This window comes from Phoca vitulina, unplaced genomic scaffold (assembly GCF_004348235.1).
Source record: "Phoca vitulina isolate PV1807 unplaced genomic scaffold, GSC_HSeal_1.0 scaffold10, whole genome shotgun sequence".
Lineage (NCBI taxonomy): Eukaryota > Metazoa > Chordata > Mammalia > Carnivora > Phocidae > Phoca > Phoca vitulina.
The window spans coordinates 957,731-972,629 of NW_022589713.1; the positions used below are offsets into that span (position 1 = coordinate 957,731).

The 14,899-nt window shown below is 37.5% G+C and overlaps 1 protein-coding gene across 1 annotated transcript in view; it reads right to left on the reverse strand.

Annotated features, from left to right (window-relative positions):
* Positions 1-6,105: 6,105 nt before the first annotated feature.
* RSRC1 (arginine and serine rich coiled-coil 1) overlaps positions 6,106-14,899 on the reverse strand; it is a 406,135-nt gene continuing 397,341 nt past the window's right edge. Inside the window, exons 9-10 of the mRNA XM_032408362.1 lie at positions 7,947-8,099; positions 6,106-7,290 (exon numbers count right to left, since the gene is read on the reverse strand). Coding sequence (XP_032264253.1) covers positions 7,198-7,290; positions 7,947-8,099 — 246 coding nt within the window. The 3' untranslated portion in view covers positions 6,106-7,197. The remainder of the gene's footprint in view (positions 7,291-7,946; positions 8,100-14,899) is intronic.

A 14,899-nucleotide genomic window follows, 5' to 3' on the forward strand; every position in this document is an offset into this window, starting at 1 on the left:
AAGGCCATTTTTTTTTTAAGATTTTATTTATTTGACAGAGAGAGAGAGAGAGAGAGACAGAGAGCAAGCACAAGCAGGGGGAAATGGCAGGCAGGGGCGAAGCAGGCTCTCTGCTGAGCAAGGAGCCTGTTGTGGGGCTCGATCCCAGAACCCTGGGATCATGACCTGAGCCAAAGGCAGCCACTTAACCAACTGAGCCACCCAGGCACCCCTAAAAACACATTTTAATGCTATGCTGTCTTTGCTGGCAAAAGGACAGAAATTTTTTATCATAAATTATGAGAATTTTAAGGTAGCTTTTAAAAAAATAAGAGAAAAAGCGTATTTTAATAACTGTTCCAAAGCTCTTTAAGGTCTGTTTAAATGCCTTTTAAAAAAAAATTTATTTTAGTTATGTTAATCACCATACATCATTAGTTTTTGATGGTGTTCCATGATTCATTGTTTGCGTATAACACCCAGTGCTCCATTCAGTACGTGCCCTCTTTAATACTTTAATACCAGGCTAACCCATCCCCCCCACCCCCGCTTAAATCCCTTTCAAAGGGATTTAGAAATTAATCGAACAACATCTCTTGGGAATTACATTGCACAGTTATTATAGCAAGATGAGAATACTTAGAGATTGGAATTTCAACTTAAGGACAACAAATAAAAATGGAGTCTCTGGTATTTTCTAAGCTATGGTGAATGCTAACATATTCGTTACCCTCTTATTAATTATAAAGAAGGGAAGTTAAAAGTCTCTGAGCATCTTTTTTCTGAAAGCAGCCCACATGACCTCTGAAACACAAGCGTGGTTGTAGGAACAGTGTTAATGTGAATAGGTATTCGCCTTCAAGTGTTTCTGGTGGAACAGCTGTTAAGTAACACAGGACTTGGGGTGCTGATTATGCTCTATGGCAGGTCCACAAATTTTAATGAAATATTTTAAACATGCAGAAAACTATATTTATGGGAGATGATCATTTTGGATGACTTTCCATTTTCACCTCACGTACTGAGATTGCAGCAGATTCAAATACCAGCATTTTGAAAAGAGTATTTTTTTCAAACTATTAATAGCATGAGTTTTCTTCTCCAGGCCAACTAGACGTACTATAGCAGAAAGAGAAGACAGAGAAGCTACAATGGTGCTAAATAAATAATCCAGTTACGGGATTTGTTTAAAAAATCTAGGAATTTTTCACAGTAGTCATTCATTCATCGTGCTGGTATTTGGAAAACATTTATTTCTCATTTATGTTTTCAATTCCATTTTAATTTATGGCATAATTCTTGTGGAACATTCACAGGTAGATAGACTGTAGTTATGGAGTTTATATAAGACATGGGATTTTAGCAGTTCATTTTTAAAAAGATTATGAAGGGAGCCTCCACTCTATTACATTTTTTACACTGTGGGATTTCAGCCCACGTATCAAGTTACAAGATGCTAAGAGAGGGTCAGTTCAGTTCATCATTCTGTCTAAGAGCTGTAGCAGGATCATTTTGCCATTCCTTCTCAAGACCTAAAAATAAAATGGTACACTATTGAGTTTACAGTGGTGTATTACTATCCTGGTAGCCTTTACTTCTTGAACACTGGCCTATAGCTTGCAAGGACAGCAATCATAGGAGCCAGCGGACCCTTAATGACCACATCCACACCATTTGAAATATTATTTAAGCAATACAAAAAAATTACACCAGAAAGTCTGGTCTAGTGTAGAACTAGTAAGATCCTTGCTTAAACTCTACCCCACTGTTGTAGCCCCAAACGCAACAGAAAGGCACTATGTACTCCGTACTTACCCATGACATTTATTTAGGATAGATTTTTTTTTTATTGTGGTAAAATACACATAGCAATTACCATCTTAACCATTTTTATGTCTACAGTTCAGTGTTATTAAATACATTCACAGTGTTGTGAAACCATCACCACCATCCAATCCCGTAACTCTTTTCACCTTATGAAACTCAAACTCTTTACCCATTAAGCAATAACTCCCTATTTCCCCCTCCCCCAGCCTGCGCAACTACCGTTATGCCTTCTGTCTTTGTGAGTTTAACTACTCTGAGTAACTCATGTAAGTGGAATCATAATAGTTTGTATCTTTTTGTGATTGGGTTATTTCACTTAACATAATGTCCTCAAGGCTCATCCATGTTGTAGCGTATTGCAGAATTTCCTTCCTCCTTTTTTAGTTAACATACGGTGTTATATTAGTTTCAGGTGTACAATATAGTGCTTTAGCAATTCCACATACATCACCCAGTGCTCATCAAAAGTGCACTCCTTAATCCACATCACCTGTTTAACCCATCCCCCCCACCCCTCTCCTCTGGTAACCATCAGTTTATTCTCTATAGTTAAGAGTTTCTTGGTTTGTCTCTTTCTCTTTTTTTTAATCTTTGCTCATCTGTTCTGTTTTTTAAATTCCACATATGAGTGAGATCATATGGTATTTGTCTTCTTTTTTTTTTAAAGATTTTATTTATTTGACAGAGAGAGACACAGCAAGAGAGGGAACACAAGCAGGGGGAGGGGGAGAGGGAGAAGCAGGCTTCCCGCCAAGCAGGGAGCCCGATGCGGGGCTCGATCCCAGGACCCTGGGATCATGACCTGAGCCGAAGGCAGACGCTTAACGACTGAGCCACCCAGGCGCCCCGGTATTTTTCTTTCTCTGATTGACTTATTTCGTTTAGAATTTCCTTCCCCTTTAAGGCTGAATAATATTCCATTATATGTATACACATTTTACTTATCCATTCATCCATCCATGGACACTTGAGTTGCTTCCATGTTTTAGCTATTGTGAATAATGCTTTTATGAACATGGGTGTGCAAGCATCTCTTTGAGACTGTACTTACAATTCTTTTGGTATATACATAGACACCTATTTATTTTTTTATACTGGCTCCAAATAGCTTAAGTAATTTAAATAACCAAACTGTTAAATAGACTGCTCATTCAACATGGGCAAATTCATTCTTCTTTCATTGGAAAATATTTATTGAGAGCTTTCTTTGTGGTCAAGAATGGGCTAGATCCTGGGGGTACAATGATAGCAAAAATAACTTGGAAATACAGATGATAAGAGCATTTTCTTTGATTTAGGAAAAAAACCCCACCAGTTAAATATATTGACCAATGTCAATCCCTGTAATAAAAGGTGAAGATGATTAGAGAATTCACAAAGTGTTCTTTCTTACCTTTATTTTTACTCCTGTTCTGTGGTAAAGACTCAAGTATTTTCTTGTGAAGATGACGTGCTTTTTCATTATTCCATGACGGAGTTCCAAGGAATCAGGCTTACATTTAAAGGATGGCATTTAAACACTTTCTAAATAATTCAAGTACTGTATCAATTGAGTAATGGTCAAGAGCTGGTTTAAAATTCCTCTGTAGGGGTGCCTGGGTGGTACAGTTGGTTAAGCATCTGACTCTTGGGTTTGGCTCAGGGTCATGATCTCAGGGTCTTTGTGCTCAGAGCAAAGTCTGCTTAAGACTCTCCCTCTCCCTCTGCCACTCCCCCCTGCTCTCTCTCTAAAATAAATAATTCTTCAAAAAAAAAAATAAAATCCCTTCTGTAATACTCAACAATGAATTGGGATAGGGAAAAGGGGGAAGGAAGGAGTAACATGGGGACAAGAATTCCAGACAAATTCATCCATAGTTCAGTGATCAAAAATGTTACCTGTCTTGTTTCATTTCCAGCTTTTGTTACTATCTTATTTGTTCACTTTCGGATTTTCACTGGATGCCCAAACGAAAGGAAAAATTTGGGGTAGGATCTAACCACAGACAGGTGGACTGTATCTTTTAGTTCCAAAATGATGCTTTCTATCACAGTACCCAGTGGAAAAACAAAGAGGGCCGGGGAGCGCCCAGGGATCCACAAAGCTGTGCAAGGCCTTACTGGCAGGTGCAATGCTTTCTCAGAGGTCCTGAAAGTCTCCTTTGAGTTACCTTTGCACGTCTTGGCTCACGTCATCTTCGTGGTGATACAAGACTGTTGATGCCTGTGGCCAAATGAAGGCTTGGCTTATTCATCCAATTCTCCACCAAAAGGAAGAAATGGTCAGAGAAAGCCAAAGGGTAACCAGGAACCTCAAATTTTGCCTGAACTTTTAATAAGATTGAGAGGCAGGGCCACTTGGGTCTTTCACAAGAGGGATTCTTCTCTGGATTAGAACTGTGATAGTTCCCAACCTTCTAGGGCAACTATTAGGAAAATGGAGGAGGACGGCTGTGAGTCTTTGTGGCTCCAGGAGCCATCTTATCCTTCAAGTCTTCATCAGTTGTGATTTCTTCCATGAAGTCTTCCAAATTTTCTAACTTGGAGTAATTTCTCTTTTCACTGCAACAATGTCCTCTCCTCTGCCACTAAGTAGTGTATTTCTTATGTTATATACATGTCTGGGCTTTATAACTAAGACTCTTGGAGGCAGGATCCCCACTAGATTCACCTGTGTATACCCAACTGCACTTACGGTGCCCAGCCCAATCTTTAAAAAGAAAAAAAAAAAGAGATTAATGAATAAGTAGGTAAATTTGAAGAAGACCTGAGATCCTTCAAGTAAGTAGAAGATATAGGTCATTAACTGCAGAGAAAATAGGGTTTCCTGTGTTCCTGGCAGGGAGGGAGATCAGGGAAAGCTGGGGACAAAGCTGGGATGGAATCCACTGACCATGGCATTTCAAGAGTATACATAACGAGTACGCTGATGTTGGGGTGCAGCTTTTCAAACCACTACCCATGCAACTATTTGTTCCATATTTCATTAAGATGGTTAGCATGCTAAAATGTTATCTTGGCATAAAGGGAATACTTTTTCTATGAAGGGCATTCTTTTATGTTATTTTGCTGAAAAATCAAAGAAGGCAGGTCCACTCTTAGCATTTTCATTTTACAGGTGAGGATGCTGAAGTGAAGAAGGTTGAATGACTTAATGTTCTTACTCCATTTTCCCTAAGAATGTAGTCAGAAATGAAAACCCAACTTATATTACGAGCACTCATTATTTTGTATGAAGTCAACATTTCAATAAACACCAAGGTCTTATGTAAGTCCAAATTGTTATCATTAGTCAAGTGACATTAAAGGGATTGTTGTGTTTTACAGACTCATTATATTAGGATATTAAAGAAGGCCAGCATGCATCACCTAGCTTGAGTATGGTGATATATTTGATAGTATTCTCTGAAGTCTTTCTCATTAAATTTGATTTGGCTTGTGTGGTAATATTGTAGTCTTCAACAGGAATGTAGGCAAATGAAGTTAATAATACATTAAAATGAATCATACTGGAAATCAGGAAGGAGGGGAATAGTTATTGAGTTCCTGCAGGGACTAAAGTTTAGTTAATTAAAAAAATAACTTGATTCTCCATCTCTGTGAAAAACTTAGCTTTAAAATACAAATCAACTGTAATTTAAACTTCTGTATTTGGGCTACTTGCCACAAAGGAACATGGGTGTTAAATATAATTAACATAGATCACAATATTTTCACTAGTTATAGGTAAGGAGGATCAGGCATACTGGAAAAAAATGCCAGTTATTCTCTGGAGAATAACTAGTGGCCCAAATGACAACCCATATTCTTGTAAAATACACTTTCCAAAAGAGTGAGAGTCCTTTTACTGTTTACAAGTTATACAAAGAATGAAATACAAAATATTTCCCTTTTTTAGTCACTAAAAATGTGTGTATCTATATTAATGATCACATAAACCTGAGTTTATGCTGGGCACTTTTACTTACAGCTAAAAAAGAAGAGAAAAGATAAGAAAAGACCACTAGCACCTACTTAGAATGTGAACCATGTTTATATGAAAACAAGTATTTTGTCATCAGTCTATTTTCCATACCTTTTGCAACTGGAATCTTTATATTTAAAAAATTTTTATTTATTTTTTAAAAGATTTTATTTATTTATTTGACAGAGAGAGAGAGAGAGAGAGGGAGAACATAAGTAGGGGGAGCAGGAGAGGGAGAAGCAGACTCCCCACTGAGAAAGGAGCCCAATGTGGGGCTCAATCCCAGGACCCCGGGATCATGACCTGAGCTGAAGGCAGATGTTTAACTGACTAAGCCAAGCGCCCCTATTTTTTAAAAATTTTTAACAGAAATTAGAATTTTAGTAGTTCCAGAAATATAACAAAGATGGCTTTAAACTGTCCTGTATATTGATAATCTTCTCCTAAAAACTTTTCAGGTTTATCTTGTATTCCAAGGCACAGTCTTCATAGAGACCAAATTAGAGTGAGACCAGACAACAGAACAAAAGAGAAGGGAAATATTCATGTCAGCTGTTGAAAACTAGTTTTGTAAGGCAAGGCCTAGAAATCTTTATCTCTGGCATGTTTAGTATGGAATGCATACTTGATTTTCATTCAGCTACTAGAGAAAGGTATTCTACAATGACAGATAGCTTTATCAAAATTACAATTAGCTGGCTTCCTCTGTAGGGAATAGCAGTTGGGTAAGTAAGACTGAAGTGAGAGCTCTTACCAGCTTTCTCAGAAATGATTTCCCCATCATGGGTATTTGGTCAACTGATGAGGTCTACCATGAACATATGGTTTCTGGAGGAATGAGCTGGGATCTGCTAACATTTTTAAAAGGAACACTTAGTAAATGCTGATCTCTAAGCAATAAATTGTCAATTTATTTAATTTTCAAGAAACGTTTTTCAAAAAATATTTTTTTCCTCTAGGATTAACATGCTCATTCTACTTAGATTGTTTACAGTGCTTTTTATTCTGCCTAAATTTTTACAATAAGGTGAAATAAAAGATTCAAAAATGGTTTCATAATACATGGAAGATGAAATCTCACATGGATAGCATATAGTTTGATTCTTACATATGCATGATTAATCAAAATTGTATCCTTAAATGACAACTTGATATTTTTCCAATTTTACTCAAACACTACTGTGTACCATTTATTTTACCACTGATATTTTTAGGATTAACTTTATTAACAGTATGATATTTTCATGCATTAAATTTTACACTAGTTTTAATATTCACAATGTTTGATTAAGTTCAAATCAACAAATATTCAAGCCTACATGAGAAATGAATGAAATATTACCTTTTCACATAATCAGCTAACCGCTTTTTAAAAGTAAAAAGTTAATATTGGGATTTAAAAACCTACATTTCCAATGTTACTGTTAATTCAACCATATATATATTACTTAGGCCACAGGACTGCCCATTAACCTTTCTTGTCGGAGAGCAATTAATCTCTTGAACCACTTTTCCTCAGCATCAGCTTTCTCAATAAATAACTGAAATAAGAAAAAGAAAAAGGAAAAATGTTATTGTTTGCCAATAACTTGGATTTGACCTTATGTAACATAAATTACCTTTACAGAATACATCTTTCAGCACAAGATTTGGATACTGTTTAACTTTTGGTGACTTCTCAACTGAAGATAATCTATTTGGAATTAATAATGTTCAGAAAGTCTTGGAGAAAAAGTGTAATAGCAACATTGTTTGTTAACAATTTTACGCTGTGTTTTGTGAAGTTTATTTCCTACGCTTTTTCTCAGAGACACAGCGGAATGACACGACTTCAGAGTAGATAGTAAAATACGATGTCCGTGACAGGCTCAGTTCAATGAACCAACGAGAGCTGAGGCAGAATTAGATCTTTTAGTGCCAGATTTAAAAAACCAACCAACCTCTTCTTTTTGCCTATTTTTGTTAAGCATAGGAAGACTACTTCTAAAAGTCAGACAACATGATTTGGATAACACCAGATTCAAATCCATGTAACTGCTCTAAGGGATGGGGGTCAGCTGCCTATTTCTAGCAAATAGGAATATATGAATCCATTTCCTCCAACAGTCTTTTTGTCATCAGCACAAAATGACAATAGTTTGAATTCATTTCAGTCAAGTAGACTTCAGTGGACATTCTTCAGATCTAAGGATCTTACATTCGGATGGGCCAGAGAATTGTCATCTTGGTACTTGATGGCAGTGGGGATGCTGCTGGGGTCTATTTCTTTTTCACTACTGGGAGGGTCAGGAACTACTGTTGCTGGTCCCGATGTCGCAGCTGCATGCTTCACCTCACCAGGCTCCACGGACTGAAACATGATACATAAATGTTTTATTAATTAGATCACAATATATAATTAAAATTCTGCCTTAACAATATTTTTTATTTGGAATAGTAATTGTTCATTTAGTCTCCTTTGAGATAATACTAATCATAAAAAGACCCTGGGTGATGAGTAAGAAACAATTCTGAAAACAAGCAAAAAAATACAAAAACATGGAGAAAATTTTGATTGTTTTTTTTTATGATCAGCATGTTTTTCTTGAGAAATTGGGACTTAGGTGTCTATACTATAGAAAAACATTTCATAAATCTAAATTCTATTAGTCAAAACAAGCAACAAATCTCCAGCATTCATTTGGTCTCTTTAGAGATGAAAAGCAAATTCAAAGGTTATTTTGTTTTTGTTTTTTATTTATTTTTATTATTATTATTATTTCTAAATATTTATTTGAGAGAGAGAGAGTATGAGAGAGAGAGCACAAGCAGGGGGGAGGGGTAGTGGGAGAGGGAGAAGCAGACTCCCCGCTGAGCAGGGAGCCCAATGCGGGGCTCGATCCCAGGACCCCAGGATCATGACCTGAGCTGAAGGCAGACACTTAACTGACTGAGCCACCCAGGCACCCTGTTTTTGCTTTTTAAATAACAGCCTCAATGAGATATAATTCACATATCACAATTCATATAGCTTTTAGCATATCCACAGAATTTTGCGACCAACACCACAAGCAACCTCAGAACATTTTCATCCTCCTCCCACAAAACCCCATACCCATTAGCAGTCACTGCTCCCCATTTCTCCCAGCCTCCCCATCCCTATGCAACCACTCATCTATTTTGTCACTATGGATTTGCTTATTCTGGACACTTCATACAAAAGATCATACATTATGTAGTTTCTTGTTGTTGTGGGTTTGTTTTATTTTCTGTGACTGGCTTCTTTCATTGAGCATGCTTTCAAGGTTCTTCCATGAAAGGCTGAAGCATGTATCAGTATGTCATTCCATTTTATTGCTGAATGATAACATTCCATCACGGAATACTAAGTGCCAGGCGCTGGGCTCAGGGCTGCGGACGCGAGGACTGATAAATCATTGCTGCTGCCTGGAAGAAGCCAGTCGTGCTGTGGTCTCTTGGGCTATTTCCCATACTTCCCTGTCTGGGAAAGGAAAAGGCCAGGGAAGTGGCTAATCAGCAGCAAGGCTGCAGGAATGACATGAAATAGACTAGATGAGAAGCTGAAATCGGAAATTAAAATAAAAAAACCCAAGGTGACTGGGAGATTAATTCCACCACTCGGCCTTTTTTCTACACCTACTGGTTCTATATGTGTACTTTTTGAACCTCCATTTTCTTTTAATGTAGCTACTTCTGAACATCTACTTCTCTGAGTGAAGGGTAAAACAGATGTCACTGGGAAAAACATCTAGAAAATGAAATCTACACAAATTAGTTAATCCTTTCTTAGAATGATTTATCTTAGAACTGGATATCCACCTTCAGTATTTATTGAGTGCTACTAACTGCTAAGCACTGGGTACACAAGGGAGAGTAAAATAGGTATGTTCCCTGTACCAAGTGGAGATCACATTTTGCTAATGGAACTGACAGATAACTTACAAATAGATATCAAAATAAAGACATAATCACACATTGTAACAAGGGACATAGAGATACTTAAAGAAATAACTGTTAAATCTGGCAGTTTTCTTCTTGTATTTTGAAGCCAATACTCCCCCCACCTCCACCCCCAGGTGTCAAACCTTTCTATATTTCCAACATACTAGGCCTAGAAGGCCTACAGCCCTGTATGATATTATACTGACCCTTTATAAAATGGAGGACGTAGATCAGTAAAGCCCAACATTCTGCATAGGGAAAGGTGGGAAGTATGCTAATCTAATGACATCCAGACATCATTTTTTGGTAGTCTATGCTGCATGCAGAGAACAGAAGAGCATGTCATTCTGCCTGTCTTAGCCATGCTTTGATAGGGCTCAGCTAGGAGACTGGCAGTATTGAACTGCCTTGAAGAATTGTGGAGTGTTGTTATTCTAGTTGCCAAAGATGTGGATCGCACATATTCAGGCGGCAGAGATAACATTCTATTATAAAAGTGAACTGGTCTCGTTCTGTTTATACCTACAGTACATGAACATTTTCTTGGAGAAGTGCTTATGTACATTTCAGGTAAAGTTTTCAGAGATTAGGATCAGAGCATGGAAGTTATTATTTAAGTGGATAATTAAAAAATATATGACAGGAATCATCAATTGCTTCTTTATTTTTTATTTTTTTATTTTTTATTTTTTTTAAAGATTTTATTTATTTATTTGACAGAGAGAGAGACAGCGAGAGAGGGAACACAAGCAGGGGGAATGGGAGAGGGAGAAGCAGGCTTCTTGCCGAGCAGGGAGCCCGATGTGGAACTCGATTCCAGGACCCTGGGATCATGACCTGAGCCGAAGGCAGACGCTTAACGACTGAGCCACCCAGGCGCCCTGCTTCTTTATTTAAGTGAGGAAAACTGTTGGAGAAATTTTGACTATAAAAAAACCCACAACATGGCCACTATCAAGTATCTGGCTTTGAGTAGCACTGCCACCTGGTGGTTCAGTTTGGAAAACTTGTTTTAAAATGTACTTCAAGTAAAAGAGTAAATTAGACCCTGCTGCTTTAGGGTTATTTATCCTCTTTCTGAACATAGGGGGGTGTCTGCCAGCTACAACTATTTTAGGGTTGAATAACTGGCAATAAGCTTATTTGGGACAGAAGTTTGGAAACAAACTGCATCTTGGTTCTTGAAGATGATATAGCAGGAACTACCAATTATCTACTCACACAAGAGAGAGATGATTGCAGAGAGTTAACCTGTTAAATCTATATGTGTTGACGGAGACACAATGTCTAGCATGTTATTGGTAATAGCCACTTTCTGGTTACAGCTCCTTAGCTTAATTAGTGGAATTCACACAGCTGAAGAAAGACTCTATCAACTGAAGGGGTGGTTAGTATAGAGAAGCCTTTTTCAGAGATATAAAATTTATGCCAATGTGTGTAGAACTGTCCAGAAGAGAAAGATATTGAAACCTGGGTCATGAGTAATTTAGTCCTCAAGAGAGTTAGTCTTTGCTGTGCATCAGGGATAGCTCCTATCTCCCCATGATCTGGATGAAATGGTCCTCAAGATAATTTACCTCCTTTTGCTAAGTAATCTCCTGATAAATAATTCAGCTTCTTGGGTATCCTGAATCGCTACCTTATATTGCAGACACAGACATTTTAGAAACTGGAAAGGGATACCGTTTTCTAAACTAATAAATTGGCCTTCTGTTTCATATTACAGTTGAGTGTAAATTTATTCACTGTTGGCCCATCACTGCTTTTCTGATCATTTTGAAATGCAGTGACTAATAAAAGTCCAGTGTTAGATGGCTAATACTTTAGACCGTTGTACATTCACCAAGGTAAATGCCATCTTCTTCTTTTTTTTTTTTTAAGCATACTCCCCTGTTAGTGAATGCTTTCTTTATACTTCAATAGGGAACGTGCACTGAGTTCACAATTATGAGAGACACTGGATGAGTAAAAACAAACATGGGCTCTGGAGTTGAATAAATTTTGTGTGGATGCTCTTTCTTGTCATTTATTAGCACTTTGACCATGGGTAATAAAATTTGCTGAGCCTCAGCTTGCTTAGTTTTAAACTAAGCAAGTTTAAAATCCCAGGTTACTGGGATTTTAGATAACTTACATATGTTAAATGTCTAGTATTAATGGTAGCTATTATTATTTTAGTCACTTTAAGTTATTTAAATATAAAAAACAAAATGGGGCTATGTTACAACATTGTTTTACAACATTTGCTTCATGCTTTAATGTTTCCAAATGCTGGGCTGAAACAAATTGGCCCAAAGCTGCTGTCTGTATACTAAACCAGTAAGCTACTATATAAAGCTGTAAAGTACTTTTTAAATTATTTGCTTAGGAATACAATAGGTCACCAAGCCTCCAATGAGAATTGTAGGGTCTATAAACCATAAAAAATTACATAAAACAAGCTGTGACCCAACCAAAATGAGAATCCTTGCATCTCCAATTCCTTTTAAGGAAGCCAGAGACAAATGCAGCCCTCAGCATTCAGGAAGAGGAAGAGGTGGAGCAGAAGCAGGGAGAGGAAGAATAATAACAGCTTTTATTTCCTGAGTGTCAGGTGCTTGGCTAACTATTTTATGTAAGGTATCTTGCTCATCCTTATAAAAACTTCTGCCAGGGGTATTACCTCCCTTTTAAGATAAGAGAGCCATGGGGTTATCATGTGGTTTAAGGACACATAGCCAGTAAATGGCAGAATCAGACCTGACCCTGCATCTGTCTGACCCTACATATCATGCTTTTGACCACTGCTTCCTAACTGCTAAACTAAGATTTATTGTTATTTGGTTTTAATTTTAGAGGAAAGAAATAAAAATGTTGGTAAAATATTTTAATTACATACATTTTTAAGTGGCTCAACTCACAGTGCTGGATTAATATTTCTAGGTTGCTTTTGCTTCTCCCTCATACTTATCCAATCTAGAACTAGCCAGCTCAAGGCCTTCCAGAATTGATTTTATTTCTTTGTGTGAATTATTGTTAAGGGCCACCTCTTTTAAAAGACAGCTGAAACAGTAGATGGGTTTTTCTTGCACAGATTCATGAACATTCCTTATGAAATTGAGAGGCCCCTGTTTCATCTTTTTTTAAAAAAGATTTATTTATTTATTTTAGAGAGAGCAAGAGCATGTGTTGCGGGGGAGGGGCAGAGGGAAAGGGAGAGAGAGAATCTCAAGCAGACTCCCCGCTGAGTGTTAGAGCCTCACGTGGGGCTCAATCTCACGACCCTGAGATCATGACCTGAACTGAAATCAAGAGTCAGATGCTTAACCAACTGAGCCACCCAGGTGCCCCTAGAGGCCCCTATTTCATCTTAATCCTCTCTATCCCTAATGGTGGCATCTGAATTAGAAGTGCAAGAAAAGCTATATTGAAGGTGAGTGAAAATTCCAACTTGGCATTGAACACTGAAACAACAGAAACTAGTTATTAAAATAATTAATAATGATGGTCCCTTTGATCAGAGATATAGGTGAAATTCCTTTATATTGGTCCCATGGAAAGCCATTTAACTATACAGGCTTTTATTAGAGATTTAGGAAGAAGACTTTTTTCTCTTGGATTTAGTCAGTTAGCTTAAGATTAATAACCTTCAGAGGTTAAGGGGAAATAATCTTTCAAAACTTTTCTAGGGGATACAATGAGGCGAAAACATTACTAATTCTGGAATTGAAATATACAGGTATTTTACATTTATACCTTTCAAAAGACTTTAAAGGTAAAACCAGATCTAAAGATTTTCTGTTTTCTCAGCAAGAGGTCTGCCTTACTGGTGAGCATGGAAACTTGGGGAATATTAAAAAATGTAAATGGGGTAAGGTGTTGATACTTAAGACAGACTGATCACCGGGGCGCCTGGGTGGCTCAGTCGTTAAGCGTCTGCCTTCGGCTCAGGTCATGATCTCAGGGTCCTGGGATCGAGCCCCGCATCGGGCTCCCTGCTCGGCGGGAAGCCTGCTTCTCCCTTTCCCACTCCCTCTGCTTTTGTTCCCTCTCTCGCTGTGTCTCTCTCTGTCAAATAAATACATCTTAAAAAAAAAAAAAAAAAAGACAGACTGAGCACCTACAGTAGAAGTTTTTAAGCACTATGCTTAGTTTACAGAATGTACTTAGATATAGAATAATTTAGGTGCTAGAGTATGTTATTTAAAAATAAGCATTTATGGGATCAAGAACCATGTTAGATATTTGATACTCATTATATTTACTCCTCAACAACTCCAAAAAGTAGGTATTATTGGTTCTATTTTATGGATTTGGAAATTGAAGGATGAAGAAGTTGAGAAGCTTGCTAAAGACCATAAATCATGGCAGGAAGTGTGAGAGTTAAGATTCAAACTCAGATCTCTTTGAGCCCAAAGCCCCATCCTCCTTTTTATCAGGTACACTTCAGATCAATTTCCTTGCTCATCGCTGGTTTTGCTAGTTATTGGAGGAGCTGCCAGTATTTTGGAGGAAAAACAATGGAATTAAAAATAAGTTTATTATTATTATTATTTTTAAAATTTTTTTAAAGGATTTTATTTATTTGAGAGAGAGATCATGAGCAGGGGGGGAAGGGCAGAGGGAGAAGCAGACTCCCCACTGAGCAGGGAGCCCGATCCCAGGGGCTCGATCCCAGGACCCTGGGACCATGAGCTGAGCCGAAGGCAGACGCTTAACCGACTGAGCCACCCAGGCGCCCAAAAATAAGTTTATTATTAATAATTAGTATCAAAAGGGAAAAAGTTGTTTAGAGGAAAACCTGGTATATTAACTAGAGAGGAATAAGTATTTCCACAGAAAGAAAATGCTGTTTATCTTGAGTCCAGTGAGAGCTGGGAAGTCAGGGTGAACCTCAGAAAACAAATATTAGGAAAGTAAATTTAAAAGTAAATTACAATTCTTTTGGGACATATAAATGACCTTTTAATATGCAAGATATTCAAGAGTAAGATATTAAATAAAATGAGCAACTATACTTATGGATGTCCATTTTACAGTTCCACCATTTTTTAGGAGTTGTGGTGGCAAACTTTTACAAAAAGTTCAAATGAAATCAGCAAATGAAGGCAGGGACCACGGGTTAACCAGGGATGGCTGGTGCTGTGCACCCAGGCACCAGCACATGCTCGAGTCACTTCTCCAGGAAGATTTAAAAAGTATATGGTAACTGAAAAGATGTTCATGTCA